This window comes from Rhinatrema bivittatum, chromosome 16 (assembly GCF_901001135.1).
Source record: "Rhinatrema bivittatum chromosome 16, aRhiBiv1.1, whole genome shotgun sequence".
Classification (NCBI taxonomy): domain Eukaryota; kingdom Metazoa; phylum Chordata; class Amphibia; order Gymnophiona; family Rhinatrematidae; genus Rhinatrema; species Rhinatrema bivittatum.
The window spans coordinates 143,630-158,573 of NC_042630.1; the positions used below are offsets into that span (position 1 = coordinate 143,630).

At 44.4% G+C, this 14,944-nt stretch overlaps 1 protein-coding gene across 1 annotated transcript in view; it reads left to right on the forward strand.

Moving 5' to 3' along the window:
- The window catches only part of TNFRSF1A (TNF receptor superfamily member 1A), a 46,254-nt gene that overhangs the window by 27,532 nt on the left and 3,778 nt on the right, over positions 1 to 14,944 (forward strand). The window contains exons 3-4 of the mRNA XM_029580390.1: positions 20 to 148; positions 13,796 to 13,942. Coding sequence (XP_029436250.1) covers positions 20 to 148; positions 13,796 to 13,942 — 276 coding nt within the window. The remainder of the gene's footprint in view (positions 1 to 19; positions 149 to 13,795; positions 13,943 to 14,944) is intronic.

The following is a 14,944-nucleotide window of genomic DNA, read 5'->3' on the forward strand; positions in this document are numbered from 1 at the left end:
GGAGGTCTTTATTTTTCAGGTTTTCATAGATCTTCAGACTGCAGACAGCCTGGGCTGATGACTGGGTGTGTGCCGTGTCCAAGCAGGACTTATGCAGATGTGGAGAATTATTCTTCCAAATGCCAGAGGTGTAGTGAGTGCCCGACAGGTATTGATTACGATGAAGGAGCTGATATATTCATTCTACCAAAGGCAAAGCCCCAGCAGAGCTCTGCAATATAGTTCAAGGCAGTTCTTTTTTTGATAAGATTGAGCAGAGATGCGATTAAACATTATTGTTGAGAGAGAATAAAAGACCCCTGAGGCAGGCGGCAGATGCCGAAACATGGGCCTGTTTGGGTTACATTTTGCTTTTGCAATTATGTGAAATAAGCACACAGCGTCAGCCTATCATGTTCCGCTAAGTACACATTTTTTTTTAGGGGGGGGGAATATAAGAACATAAGAAAATGCCATAATGGGTCAGACCAAGGGTCCATCAAGCCCAGCATCCTGTTTCCTACAGTGGCCAAACCAGGCCATAAGAACCTGGCAAGTACCCAAAAACTAAGTCTATTCCATGTAACCATTGCTAATGGCAGTGGCTATTCTCTAAGTGAACTTAATAGCAGGTAATGGACTTCTCCTCCAAGAACTTATCCAATCCTTTTTTAAACACAGCTATACTAACTGCACTAACCACATCCTCTGGCAACAAATTCCAGAGTTTAATTGTGCGTTGAGTGAAAAAGAATTTTCTCTGATTAGTTTTAAATGTGCCCCATGCTAACTTCATGGAGTGCCCCCTAGTCTTTCTATTATCCGAAAGAGTAAATAACCAATTCACATTTACCCGTTCTAGACCTCTCATGGTTTTAAACACCTCTATCATATCCCCCCTCAGTCGTCTCTTCTCCAAGCTGAAAAGTCCTAACCTCTTTAGTCTTTCCTCATAGGGGAGCTGTTCCATTCCCCTTATCATTTTGGTAGCCCTTCTCTGTACCTTCTCCATCGCAATTATATCTTTTTTGAGATTTAGTATTTCTATGCGTACCAGCATATGTTTGATTCATTGGTATTGCTTCTGACACCATCTGCAGCCCATTGTGAGGCAAGAGATGGGTTACTGAAGTTTAACACTAATTTTCTGATGCTGTGGCTTAGATATTAGGTTATTTTGTGATAAGTTTAGATAAATAAGATACTTGTGTTACACTTGATAACAATGTAACATGACACTAGAATAAGGTTGCAATGTTTACAGAGTGATGTGTTGTTTTGGCTGGGTTTGGACACAGTGACATAGTAAATAAAGGCTCACTGCTAAGAATGCATCCTATCTGCAAGATGGCCTTCTCCAGGACAGTCTCTTTTTTGTGTCTTCCTTTCTACTTTGTAACCGTATCAGGTATACACAATGGGTAAAATAGAACCACTTTCTCTCTCTCTATATATATATATATAACCACACATTTTGTAAGAGAAAAGCATACAGTTTTATTATCTCAAATTTCAAAAATAATTTAGGAAATGTGTCCTAAAATATAAACCCACACACTCACTCATTCACACTCTAAAAACATTCGATCAAATGCAAAATGGAAGTCAGCCATATGACCCCCAAGGTCTATACAATGATATTTATCATGTCTTAATGCAATATTATACACATAAATTCCCTGTAGATACACCCACTTACAATCTATACCCGGCTTTCGCCCATTTTTACTTTATACGTTACTAAAACATGATTATATATACTGGTGTACATCACTGTTGCCTATCCTCAGTTTATCTTTATTCAGCTGACTTCCTTGTATTGATCTCTTCTCTTTAAGATGACCGTTCTTCACACTGCTGTTAACAACTGTTAACTGTGGTCTGACCCCAACAAGCGGCCCCTGTTTCACATCTGTCTACTTCCTCAGGGGGACTGCAACCACTAAGTTTTAGATACAACTAAAACAAATGCCAAGGACACATTTACCACCATAAATACATGATAATCTTTTACCACAAACCGTCTATTATTCAACTTTTTCCCAGGCTGTCCACCGATTTCAAATCTGTCTTCAACTTTCTCCCGTTTCTTCTAAAGACCAAATTCCTCATGACGCAGCAAATATCATCACGATAGGTGTGAACCTAAATTGTACCAAACACACATACTAAACACCCTGCCTCATTGTATTTGAAAAGCAGGAAACCATACCTAGGTCCTACACAGGACCAACCGCTTACCGTTTCAATAATTTTCCAAGTGGTATACCTCACGAATGACAAACATTTCCAAGTCTAGTCACCTCCAAGCGATTCAAAAACATCCAACTGTGCCACAAGTTCGCCGTAATTAGGGGCGTCTCTCCCTAAGCTTTGTAAGCAACTTGCAAAAGGCCACCGCCCTAACGCGGTAAGCCGCACGTCTCAACGTCCCCCACAACGGGACGCAACGTCATGACATCATCATACGCTGTTATCGCATTGAACCAAAACAACAAAAACAAATGAAAAAACTCCCACTCGCTGTACTCCAATAAACTTTCCACACAACTCCACAAACGCACTGTAATACGACCAATAACCAAGCTCACAACACATGCCAACTGTGCCTACAATATCTACCCTTTCTACTTTACCATCATGACAAGAACTTGCAAGATGCCCTGGTTAGCTCCTGGCATAGTATGATGATACAAGTAATGATCGATATTGTTCTAGACTGTGTTCTAGCATGGTTCTAGGACAAATTAGGCATGTGTTCCTTTTGGGCTGTAAAATTAGGTTGTGATGTTATATCTTAGTGTAGTGCTAGAAGGCTTTTAGGACATGGCCAGTGAAGTAATCTCTTGGTGCATTTCTAGGATACATGTAGCACATTTTCAGTCAAACCTAACCAGTTAGATTTTGGGCTGAAAAATTTCCTACATCTTGCCAGTAAATATCTGAATAGCTAATCTTTTGTTCCCCTGCCCTGATGCTACCAGTACCTACTTTTCAGACATTTAAATTTAGGGGCTAAGCCTTGGTACGTTTTCAAAGGGGACAATTTAGGAGCCAAAACAGGGGTTAAGACATGGCTCTTTAAATGGATCCTACTTAGTCCCTCTACTCCCTCAGAGAAAGAGCCCTTGTCATCACCGTACTTATAGCCTTCTCCTTTATTCCTTTAATTGTACTCTGATTTGTCTCTCATATCCCTGCACCTTCTTATATCCCCCTTCCCCTATCCTTAGACCCCTACCTTCCTAACAGCAATCCCTGCTAGACTATATATAGTAAAGAACATAAGAAAATGCCATACTGGGTCAGACAAGGGTCCATCAAGCCCAGCATCCTGTTTCCAACAGAGGCCAATCCAGGCCATAAGAACCTGGCAAGTACCCAAACACTAAGTCTATCCCATGTTACCATTGTTAATGGCAGTGGCTATTCTGTAAGTGAACTTAATAGCAGGTAATGGACTTCTGCCTTTCTGAACGTATTTCTCCCAGCAGGTACTGTTCCTATACTCTCTCTTTTTTCCTGTTTTTCCCTCCCTTTGCTCGCTCCTTCTCTCTTCCCTGCTGCTCCCCTCCTCCCACCTTGGTTTTTTGTATTTTCCTCCTTTCAGTTATATTGTAAAATGGCATGATGTACCCACGAATGTCGGTATAAAAAAGCTAATAAATAAATAAACTCCCAAAGTTAGGCACCTGAATGCTTTGTAAATTGAGCCCGTTTCTAGGCAGCTAAATTTAGCCACCCAGAAAGTGGGTGGAATTTTGGAGGCGTTTTAAGGGTTCTGTGGGGAAACGTAGCTACCCATGCTGTTTTTCATCAGACACATTCAACAACCTACATTCACAAATTTTCAGTATGTTTTTCTTTTCTTATATGTGCTTATACCTTATAAATCCCAAAAATCTGGGTTCAAATCAGTGTTTCAAATTTTTTCTTCAAGACAAAAATTATTTTCTTACAGGACAGCAGGATGTTAGTCCTCACATATGGGTGACATCATCAGGATGGAGCCCAATCACGGAACACTTTTGTCAAAGTTTCTAGAACTTTGACTGGCACCTACTGGGCATGCCCAGCAATGCACTGACCCTGCATTCAGCAGGGGTCCCCTTCAGTCTTCTTTTTTCCACGCAGCAGTAGCCATGTGGGTTAAGGAGCTCTCTTGAGATTCCTGACAGGAATTTTCCTCACTGAACTTCTTTAAAAATTTTCAAAACATTCTACCTCAAAGGGGTTCCCCTATCGATATCCATACTCCATGGTCGAAAGGTAAGGTTTTTACCCTTGTTGAGGTCGATTCCCATCAAGTTATCCCTCCGGGGCCTACTGGCCATCGACCGCACCATGGCTAGATTTTTTTCAGAGTCATGGTGATGGGTTTTCGTCGGTGACCCGACTGTACTCGAACAATGTCCATCACAGATCCGCACGGGGGTCTGTGTTATATGTTTGGGGTCCAACCACGATGTCCTAACTTGCACCAAATATGCCCAAATGACACCGAAGGGCCGTAAGGCTCGTTTAGAAAAAATGGACTCACTCTTTCAGTTAAAAACCCCGACTCCATTGATAGCTTCGACATCATCCAAGCTGGTGCCATCGATCTCTCACCAGCACTGGGACACCGCTGCTGTTCGACCGGCATCAACAATGCCAAAGGTGTTGATTGCCTCCTTGCCTCCTCAAAAAACGATCGAGGAGAACATCGTGAAAAACATCGACACCGGCATCGGAAGGCTCAGTCCACCAATCCAGGCAAGCCCTCGGCATCGACGTCGACAGAGCTACCGACAAAGAAGCCCCATCCAGAAAAGGCCCCATCCTCTTCTGTGACCAGGTCACCTAGGCATTCCCCACCTTTAGTGGTGCCGGGATCCGTGATTCCACCTTCACTGGTGGACCCTCCGGCTATGCCAGTGCTGCCTCCTACTCCGGTGTCGGGGTTCCACACCCCAGGCTTCCGCGAGGAATTGGATCGGATGATCCAAGAGGCCATCGGTAAAGCACTTCAGGGCTTCCAACCTCCATTGATGCCGGTACCGGACCCTGAGCCGGTCACCAATCCAACTCCCGTAGTGTTGGGTAGACTGGATGCGTTGATCAGTGCCCTTCCACCGCTGGAACCAAGAGCACTGGTGGGTCCAGTGCCATCCACTCTGATTCCATTATCATCTGATGATAAGGAAACACCGATATCCATTCTATCATCTGGCATTTTACCACTGACTTGTCCATCGATGTTATCGAACCCTTCGGTGCCGCCATCGATGCCTCCTTCGATGCCATCTGTGCTGCCACCGATGCCTAGACCTGGTCCTTCAGGATTAGCACCATTTCTCCCCGCTGGAGACCCACTAAGCGCTGGAGATCAGCCCTATAATCCTTGGACTGATGATTTGTCCCAGGATACAGATGATCTACCATCGGAGCCCTCTCCCCCAGATGAAAGACAACGCTCTCCACCAGAAGATATGTCTTTTATTAATTTCATCAAGGAAATGTCTGAAACCATTCCTTTTCAACTTCAGACAGAAGAGGACTCTAGGCACAAGATGCTGGAAGTACTCCAATTTCTAAATGCTCCTAAGGAAATCATGTCTATACCTATTCATGAAATCCTGCTTGATCTCCTGAAGAGAAACTGGGAACACCCATGTTCGGTCCCACCTGTCAACCGCAAGACAGATGCCACCTATCTGGTGCAGTCAGCTCCTGGGTTCCGAAAGTCACAGTTGGATCATCACTCTGTGGTTGTTGAATCAGCCCAGAAGAAGGCACGACGTTCAAAACCTCATTCCTCCATATCTCCAGGGAAGGAACAGAAATTCCTGGATGCCTTTGGCAGGCGGATCTTCCATGGCTCAATGCTCATATCTCGCATTGACTCTTACCAGTTATACATGACCCAGTATAACAGAGACCTTTTTAAGAGGATCCAGGATTTCTCTGATTCTTTACTAGAGCAACTCCAGGCTCAGCTTCATACTCTGGCTCAGAAAGGTCTGGATGCTGGAAAGCACGAGGTCCGCGCTGCATATGATATCTTTGACACTGCCTCTAGAGTGTCTGCAGCGGGGATTAGTGCAAGAAGATAGACCTGGCTCAAATCCTTGGACTTAAGACCAGAAGTCCAAGACAGGTTAGCAGATCTTCCCTGTGTGGACGATAATCTCTTCGGGGAAAAGATCAGAGAGACTGTGGCGCAGTTGAAGGTCCACCATGAAAAGCTGCGCCAGCTTTCCTCTGTGCCATCTGAGTTCCCTTCCGCCCCTAAGAGAACTTTCAGGCATGACTCTAAGTGGCCGGCCTACAAGAGGACGCCATTCCGTATCTTACCAAAAAGGTCAATCCAGGCAGACTCGGCCTCAGAAGTCTCAGCCAGCTTCTCAGCCTAGACCAGCGTCAGGGTTTTGACTCCTTCCTAGAGAGTGTAAGCCAACCTCCCCTTCCATCCATACCAGTCGGCGGTCTGCTCTGCCATTTCAACAGCGCTTGGCATACTGTCACCACAGACCAGTGGGTACTGGCAGTAGTCACTCAGGATTACCACCTAAATTTCCTGACTGTTCCAGCAGACTCTCACCTTGGCTAACGTGGGGGAAGTCCGACCACTCTCCCTTGCTTGAACAGGTCTCATTCCTCCTCAAATCCCGAGCAATAGAGCCAGTGCCCCTCTCCTATAGGGGGCAGGGGTTTTATTCCCGGTATTTTCTAATACCTAAACAAAATTTTGCGGAGAGAAAAATTCAAAATGGTAACCTTGGGCTCTCTATTTCCTCTTCTACAAAGAGGAGATTGGCTATGCTCTCTAGATCTCCAAGATGTTTACACACACATCTCAATTACTCCATTTCATCGCAAGAACCTGCGATTCCTGGTCAACCCTCATCATTTCCAGCACCGTGTATTCGGCCTAGCATCCGCTCCATGAGTATTCATCAAGTGCCTGGTGGTGGTCGCAGCTTTCCTCAGGAATCAGGGTGTCATGTCTACCCTTATCTTGACGATTGGTTGATAAGGGCTCCAACTCAGCAGGGCGCACTAACCTCCCTGCATCTCACTATCAGCACCCTGATCTCCTTAGGGATTCTAATCAACTATCCCAAATCCAAGATAGTTCCATCTCAAACCCTATCCTTTATAGGGGCCAACCTAAACACTATGCAGGCGAAAGCCTTCCTCTCCCAGGATTGCGCTTTCACCATAGCATCTCTGGCGCATCACCTACAGACTCGAGTATCTTCAACTGCTCATCACTTCCTCACACTGTTGGGTCACATGGCGTCCTCAGTGCATGTCACTCTGATGGCTCACCTAGCCATGAGAGTGATGCAGTGGACCTTAAAATGCCAGTGGATTCAAGCTTGTCAGCCAATGTCCAGCATTATCCAGGTTACCAAACAGCTCTGACTGTCACTAGCCTGGTGGATAAACCACTCCAATCTCATTCAAGGCCTTCCATTTCATGCAAATATAGACGCCTGGATCTTTTTCAATTGTTTATTCAAACAGAGACGTGTTCACAATTCGCCCGACTCAGGCCGAGTTTCGCGGCTCAAAAGCCGCTGCCTCAGGGGCTACAAACAAATCAAATATAAATTAACATCAATATCTAAAACAACCTAACCGATTACCAACATCATTAAGATCTTATAAATATTAAAAAGTCATTATTAAAAAATAATAAAAAAATTTTAAATCCTTCACTAAGATCTCAGATATTGATTAAAATTATTAAAATGATGACAAAAAATATTTATTATTAATAACAAACATACCCAGAAATATACCTATCTAAAAAATTTTGTCAAATAAATTATCCATTCCTGCTTAAGAACATAATATTTAACACTATATATCATTCTTTGCAGGTACAAAGATAAATTTACCTTCAACAATCCACAGTCGTAATTAGAACTTAGAAGTTAGATTCTCATCCAATATGCAATCAATGATTGTCAGCAATGCAACAGTCAACTGGAAAAAGTGTATAGGACAACTTAAAAAGTTAAATATCATCTTAACACATAACAGTCAATCTTATTGCATTCCCGATTTTTTTGTTAATTGTCAAATGGCAAGAAATTAATTAAAACAACACTGAATAACATTGAAAACACAAGGAGTTCTCTGGTCCTGCTAACCCATATTTCAAGATTTCAAAACCCAAAAATTGATATGTTAATATATACTGCACTTGTAAGATATAAAAATAAATAAACAAACATGCCATTGAAAATGTTACAAACACATTGTTTCACCCTTAATTATAAAAACAAGATAATTACTTGCCTACTATATTGTGTTGCATTGCAGGTTGGGTGCATCTTGCAGATATAAAAAACTCAATAAAATTCCAAAAGCAAAAAGACAGCTTTACTTGCTAAATTAAAGAACAAATAGGGAGCTAAATTCTAATAGTGAGAAAATGGTCAATTAAAACGCTGTAAAAAATTAAAAAGAACGTTTTACCTTTCACAGCAGTGCACAGCTTCAGGTCTCTGCTCATACTAAGCTCAGCGCTTAAATTCCTCCATTTTAAATCACCATTTTTAGCGCCAAAAATCGGGACCAGAGACTAAATTTTTTACCAAGCTTCAAATTAAGTTCGTACTGATCTAAGAACACTTAAAAAACTCATTTAGATTCTTAAAAGTGATATTTATTCTTTTAAAAAAAGATTTATAATCACTTGAATGGGCGTGTTCTCAAATGTCAATCAACTATGTGGGTGTGTTCTTTGTGGATTATCATCGGCTATCTAACAGACACAAACCCTGTTACAAAGAATGAACTAATCATTTGATCAATGGCATGTTACGAATAACCAAATAAAATTAAATTGTGAACTCAGTATGTATGTATAAAAATGTCATTTATACTTTTAGCTATCTATTTATGATGTAAAAATTCTTATAAAAATGTATATACTTTTTGTTAATTGTCAAATGGCAAGAAATTAATTAAAACTACACTGAATAACATTGAAAACACATGGAGTTCTCTGGTCCTGCTAGCCCATATTTCAAGATTTCAAAACCCAAAAAATTGATATGTTAATATATTCTACACTTGTAAGCTTTAAAAATAAATAAATAAACATGCCATTGAAAATGTTACAAACACATTGTTTCACCCTTAATTATAAAAACAAGATAATTACTTGCCTACTATTTTGTGTTGCATTGAAGGTGGGGTGCATCTTGCAGATATAAAAAACTCAATAAAATTACAAAAGTAAAAAGACAGCTTTACTTGCTAAATTAAAGAACACAAAGGGAGCTAAATTCTAATAGTGAGAAAATTGCTGACAATCATTGATTGCATATTGGATGAGAATCTAACTTCTAAGTTCTAATTACGACTGTGGATTGTTGAAGGTAAATTTATCTTTGTACCTGCAAAGAATGATATATAGTGTTAAATATTATGGGGCGGATCTTCAGAGCCCTGCTCGCCTAAATCCGCCCAAAACCGGGCGGATTTAGGCGAGCAGGGCCCTGCGCGCCGGTGAGCCTATTTTACATAGGCTCACCGGCGCGTGCAGAGCCCCGGGACTTGCGTAAGTCCCGGGGTTCTCCGAGGGGGGCGTGCCGGGAGCGTTTCGGGGGCAGACCCGGAGGCGTGGTTACGGCCCGGGGCGGCCCGGAGGCGTGGCCGTGCCCTCCGGACCCACCCCCAGATCGCGTCCCGGCGCGCAGGAGGCCCACTGGCGCGCGGGGATTTACGCCTCCCGGAGGGAGGCGTAAATCCCCCGACAAAGGTAAGGGGGGGGCTTAGACAGGGCCGGGTGGGTTAAGTAGGGGAAGGGAGGGGAAGGTGAGGGGAGGGCAAAAGGAAGTTCCCTCCGAGGCCGCTCCGATTTCGGAGCGGCCTTGGAGGGAACGGGGGTAGGCTGCGCGGCTCGGCGCGCGCCGGCTATACAGAATTGATAGCCTTGCGCGCGCCGATCCAGGATTTTAGTGGATACGCGCGGCTCCGCGCAGTATCTACTAAAATCCAGCGTACTTTTGCTTGCGCCTGATGCGCCAGCAAAAGTAGGCCTATTCGCATAGTTTGAAAATCTACCCCTATGTTCTTAAGCAGGAATGGATAATTTATTTGACAAAATTTTTTAGATAGGTATATTTCTGGGTATGTTTGTTATTAATAATAAATATTTTTTGTCATCATTTTAATAATTTTAATCAATATCTGAGATCTTAGTGAAGGATTAAAAAAGTTTTTAATTATTTTTTAATAATGACTTTTTAATATTTATAAGATCTTAATGATGTTGGTAATCGGTTAGGTTGTTTTAGATATTGATGTTAATTTATATTTGATTTGTTTGTAGCCCCTGAGGCAGTGGCTTTTGAGCCGCGAAACTCGGTCTGAGTCAGGCGAATTATGAACACGTCTCTGTTTGAATAAACAATTGAAAAAGATCCAGGCGTCTATTTTTGTGTTTATCCTAACGGCTATCATAGATCGCCTTCCTCTTTGCTTTCTTGGACCTTCCATTTCATGCTCCAGATCCTCAAATTACCCTAACAGACAATTCCAACCTCGGGTGGAATGCACATGTAGGCGTCCTGCAGACTCAGGGAACCTGGTCTCCAGAGGAAGCCAAACACAGATAAATTTCCTGGAGCTACGGACAATCAGAAATGCCCTCAAGGCCTTTCAGGATAGCCTATCAAACAAAGCCATCCTGATTCAAACCGACAATCAGGTTGCGATGTGGTACATCAACAAACAAGGGGGAACGGGCTCCTATCTCCTGTGTCAGGAAGCTGCACAGATATGGGCATCGGCCCTTTCCCACTCGATGTGCCTCAAATCAACCTACTTGCCGGGAGTGGACAATGTGTTGACGGACAAGGTGTGAGTCGCACTTTCCATCTGCACGAGTGGTCTCTCAACCCCACGGTAGCGGACACGATATTCCAATGTTGGGGTTACCCTTGCATAGATCTCTTTGTGTCGGTCCACAACCACAAAGTAGACAACTTCTGCTCTCTCATTCGCAGTCACCACTCGCAACCAAGAGATGCCTTCGCCCTCTCCTGGTCCAGTGGTCTCCTTTATGCATACCCTCCACTTCCTCTCATTTCAAAGACTCTCGTGAAGCTCCGGCAGGACAAGGGATTAATGATCCTGATAGTTCCCCACTGGCCACGCCAGGTGTGGTTTCCAATCCTCCAGGACCTATCAGTATGCCGGCACATTCCTCTGGGGAAGGATTCCCTTCTAATCACTCAGAACGAAGGGTATCCAGGCTCTGTCTCTGACGGCCTGGATATTGAAAGGTTAATACTCCAAGCTCTTAAGTTTTCAGAGTCGGTATCCCAAGTACTTGTGGCTTCACGAAAGCCTTCGAGAAGGTTTTATCACTCTAAATGGAAGAGGTTTACGGTCTGGTGCACTTCCATGTCCAAAGACCCCTTCACTTGCTCCACTGCGAGGTTCTTGGACTGTCTCTGGCACCTGTCAGAGTTAGGCCTAAAAACTTCCTCTATCAGAGTGCATGTTAGTGCAGTGTCTGCGTACCATAAGGGTATAGGAAATGTCTCCATTTCAACGCAACCCTTAGTATCACATTTCATGAGAGCCTTGCTCCATTTAAAACCTCCACTGCCTCTGCTTGGGACCTTAATGTGGTTTTGGGACGGCTCATGAAACCTGCGTTTGAGCCACTCCACTCCTGTAATCTCCACTATCTCACCTGGAAGGTAGTTTTTCTTCTTGCATCACGTCCGCTCACAGTTAGTGAATTACAGGCATTAGTCACCTACCCGCCTTACACTAAAATTCTGCATGACAGGGTAGTGCTCCGCACTCACCCTAAATCTTTGCTGAAGGTAGTGTCGGAATTTCATATTAACCAATCTATTATCCTACCTACCTTTCTTCCCAGGCCCCATTCGAACCCAGGAGAACAGGCTCTGCATTCTTTGGACTGCAAATGTGCTCTAGCTTTCTATCTGGACCGCACGTCGGCCCACAGGAAATCCACTCAATTGTTTGTTTCTTTTGATAGCATCAAACTGGGAAATCCTGTGGGAAAGCAGACCCTCTCCTCCTGGTTGGCGGAATGCATCTCTTTTTGCTATCAGCAAGCAGGCCTTCCGCTACAAGACCGTGTAAAAGCTCACTTGGTCAGGGTCATGGCGACATCAGTAGTGCACCTCCGTTCAGTGCCGCTTGCTGATATTTGTAAGGCTGCTACCTGGAGTTCTCTCCACACCTTCACAGCCCATTATTGCTTAGATAAGGCTGGCAGACGGATTCTATCTTCTGCCAATCTGTTCTACGCAACCTGTTTTCAGCTTAACTTCCCAACATCCTTCCACCGACCCGTTCAGGATGCCCTCCTAACCAAATTTCCACCCCTGTTGTTGTGCCTGTTGCACATCTTTGGGTGCATTTGGTGCTTTGCTTGGGCATCCTCAGCTCGGTACTCACCCATATGTGAGGACTACCATCCTGCTTGTCCTGTGAGAAAGCAGAGTTGCTTACCTGTAACAAGTGTTCTCACAGGACAGCAGGATGTTGGTCCTCAAGAAACCTGCCCGCCACCCCGTGGAGTTGGGTTCATTTATGTTTTCTTATTTTATTTTTCGCACATACATTTTACTATAAGACGAGACTGAAGGGGGACCCCTGCTGGATGCAGGGTCAGTGCATTGCTGGGCATGCCCAGTAGGTGCCAGTGAAAGTTCTAGAATCTTTGACAAAAGTTTTCCGTGATTGGGCTCCATCCTGATGATGTCACCCATATGTGAGGACTAACATCCTGCTGTCCTGTGAGAGCACCTGTTACAGGTAAACATCGCTGCTTTCTATAAAAAATATTTGTTAAGAGGAAAGTGGTTGTTTCATAAACTTTCAAGAGTAATATCCAGGTTACCCTTATTGTTGTTTTTAATCACGAACAAACCACCTTCCCCCTATAACTTGTTTACTATTTATTCAAAAACATTAAAAACATTTTTTTTTAAATATCATTAAATTTTCGTCAAAAATGAATTTTTGTCAAAGACATGGGAACAGTCCGCAACTGCAAAATTTCTAAACAAGAATCTTCTTTCTTCTTAAAATTTAAACAGTTCCCTTCGTTGTATGTATTTTCAAAGAATACTTAGCTTAACTCCATCCACGTTGTTAAACAAGACGCTGAGGCACCAATCCATGGCAGCGTATTAGCCCGACATGGCCAGGTTTCGAAAGAATTCTTCATCGGGGAAATCGCTTACCTACCGCTCATCTCAGCTCTCAGTTGTTATCAATCCTCAATCTTATTCTTTTATTTTTCAATTTTCAAATCGCTCGCTCTGCGTTACATATATCCTTTTTCAAACATGGCGAACCTAAGATCCCATCCACAGCGCCTCTTTTAAAGGGACTACATCATGTGACAACAGCCTTCCCTTTAAACCCAAGCTCTGATCAACCTGGTCATTTAATCCAAACGGGGCTTCTGTTTTTAATTTATGTGGGCTGTTGAATGTGTCTTTGGTGGATTTACCTACATTAGTGGATCTTGGGATTGGGGTTTTTCATCAAAAGCAGGCCTAAATCTAACTGGTCACATTTTGCCTAGCTAGATCAGGCTCTGAGCATTTTTTTTAAACTAGAGCCTTCTGCTATTCTACAATACTTGTTGTTTAGGACCGGGTGGATGGTTTATTCCCACTCTGGGTATTTTCACTCTGCTGTGAAGTAGTATAGAGCTGCTGGGCTGCCCTGGCACTACATTTTTTGGAAGGTGAGTTGTGTAACATGGAGCCTGTGTCCTTCCCTCCTCACTATTCTCTCAATTCTTCACCTTTAGGTTTGGGGCAAGTGGAGAAGACTACGTGTGACTCCACTCGGGACACTGTCTGTGGGTGTCCAGAGGGTCAGTACCAGGTGCCAGCTGGAATCACATTCCAGTGCAAGAACTGCTCAGCGTGTGAAAATGGCAAGCCCTTGACTAAGTGTGAGTAAATCATTTATCATCTCCAGCTGTGCCCTGCACCATAAGAGGCCCTCCTCCTTCAGGTTCCAGCCAATTCAGAAGGTCCGTGAATGGAGCCCAGTGCCGGGAGCCCGCGAATGGAGCCCAGTGCAGGGAGTCTGTGAATGGAGCCCAGTGCAGGGAGTCTGTGAATGGAGCCCAGTGCAGGGAGCCCGCGAATGGAGCCCAGTGCCGGGAGCCCGCGAATGGAGCCCAGTGCAGGGAGCCCGCGAATGGAGCCCAGTGCAGGGAGTCTGTGAATGGAGCCCAGTGCAGGGAGTCTGTGACTGGAGCACAGTGCAAGGAGTCTGTGAATGGAGCCCAGTGCAGGGAGTCTGTGAATGGAGCACAGTGCAAGGAGTCTGTGACTGGAGCACAATGCAGGGAGTCTGTGACTGGAGCACAGTGCAGGGAGTCTGTGACTGGAGCAGAGTGCAAGGAGTCTGTGACTGGAGCACAGTGCAGGGAGTCTGTGAATGGAGCACAGTGCAGGGAGTCTGTGACTGGAGCACAGTGCAAGGAGTCTGTGACTGGAGCACAGTGCAGGGTCTGTGACTGGAGCAGAGGGCAGGGAGTCTGTGACTGGAGCACAGTGCAGGGAGTCTGTGACTGGAGCACAGTGCAAGGAGTCTGTGACTGGAGCACAGTGCAGGGAGTCTGTGAATGGAGCACAGTGCAGGGAGTCTGTGACTGGAGCACAGTGCAAGGAGTCTGTGACTGGAGCACAGTGCAGGGTCTGTGACTGGAGCAGAGGGCAGGGAGTCTGTGACTGGAGCACAGTGCAGGGAGTCTGTGACTGGAGCACAGTGCAAGGAGTCTGTGAATGGAGCACAGTGCAAGGAGTCTGTGACTGGAGCACAGTGCAAGGAGTCTGTGACTGGAGCACAGTGCAGGGAGTCTGTGACTGGAGCACAGTGCAGGGAGTTTGTGACTGGAGCACAGTGCAAGGAGTCTGTGACTGGAGCACAGTGCAGGGAGTCAGTG